The sequence below is a fragment of the Setaria italica genome, chromosome IV (genome assembly GCF_000263155.2).
Source record: "Setaria italica strain Yugu1 chromosome IV, Setaria_italica_v2.0, whole genome shotgun sequence".
NCBI lineage: Eukaryota > Viridiplantae > Streptophyta > Magnoliopsida > Poales > Poaceae > Setaria > Setaria italica.
In genome coordinates, this window is record NC_028453.1 from 23870011 (window position 1) to 23871399 (window position 1389).

Sequence of the window (1389 nt, forward strand, 5' to 3'; positions counted from 1 at the left end):
CTACTGCAGCAAGCATCTCTCATCATTTGGGACGAGGCGTCTATGGCAAAGAGGCAAGCTATGGAAGCCCTAGACAACAACCTACGTGATATAATGGCCGGCAGGATCTGCCGTTCGGTGGGAAGACTGTTGTCTTTGGAGGGGATTTCAGATAGGTTCTCCCTATTGTACGGAAAGGATCCAGGGCGCAGATAGTCGATGCTTCTCTACGGAGGTCGTATCTTTGGGAATCCATGCACCACCTTAAGCTCGTGCACAACATGAGGGCGCAGAGTGACCCGTGGTTTGCGGAATATCTACTGCGCATTGGTGGTGACACGAAGGAGGTTAACGGAGATGGTGATGTATGTCTTCCTGACGATATATGTGTCCCATACTTTGGGGATTCTGAGAAAGATCTTGACATGTTGATTGAATGCATCTTTCCAAACCTCAATGCAAACATGACAAGCAAGGACTACATCACCTCCAGAGCGATTCTATCTACACGTAATGATTGGGTGGACAATATTAATATCAAGATGATCGGCATGTTCCAGGGTGGGGAGATGGTGTACCATAGTTTCGACTCCGCGATTGATGATCCGCATAACTACTATCCATCAGAGTTCCTTAACACATTGACTCCCAACGGGCTTCCTCCACATTTGCTAAAGCTCAAGATCAGCTGCCCGGTCATATTGCTTAGGAATATCGACCCTGCGAATGGATTGTGCAATGGTACAAGGTTGGTGGTTCGAGGCTTCCAAAAAAATTCAATCGATGCTGAAATTGTGCTAGGACAACATGCCGGAAAGAGGGTTTTCCTTCCTTGAATACCGTTGTGCCCCTCTGACGATGAGATGTTCCCATTCCAATTTAAGAGGAAGCAGTTCCCTATTAGGCTCAGCTTCGCCATGATGGTCAACAAGTCACAGGGCCAAACTATACCAAATGTGGGTGTGTACCTGCCCGCCCCTGTGTTCTCTCATGGTCAGTTGTATGTTGCTATGTCTAGAGCCACAGCTAGAACGAATATCAAGATCCTCGCCCTCCCACCTAACGTAGAGGCAGACGAGGAACATACTAAAAGGAAGGAAAAGAAAAAAAGCTTCTAAGAAAGTGAACGGCCAGGGTAATCAAAATAACAATGAACAAAAAGGTACATCAGTGAAGAAGAAAAGGGTACCAACTGTAGATGGCACGTATACGAAGAATATTGTATACAAGGAGGTTCTAACACCATAGGCGAGGTAATATAATGATTATTTGTGCGTGTCTTACTTTTTCATTTATTTTTTTAAAATACTAAACTCATCAATTCTATGTTTCTTTCTCTTGCTAGGTATTTAGGTTGAAGTGATTGCTTAATTTTGTCACATGATGTAACTGTATGGGAAATTCCACGTA

The 1389-nt window shown here is 44.4% G+C and overlaps 1 protein-coding gene across 1 annotated transcript; it reads left to right on the forward strand.

Moving 5' to 3' along the window:
- The first annotated feature begins 233 nt into the window (after positions 1-233).
- On the forward strand, positions 234-815 carry LOC111257073. The gene has a single exon (XM_022826104.1). The coding sequence runs from the start codon at positions 234-236 to the stop codon at positions 813-815; it is 582 nt and encodes a 193-aa protein (XP_022681839.1).
- The last annotated feature ends 574 nt before the right edge of the window (positions 816-1389 follow it).

Bases quoted from the DNA above. Each gene is read 5' to 3' on its own strand.
- LOC111257073 (XM_022826104.1), top strand. From the start codon at position 234: ATGCACCACCTTAAGCTCGTGCACAACATGAGGGCGCAGAGTGACCCG.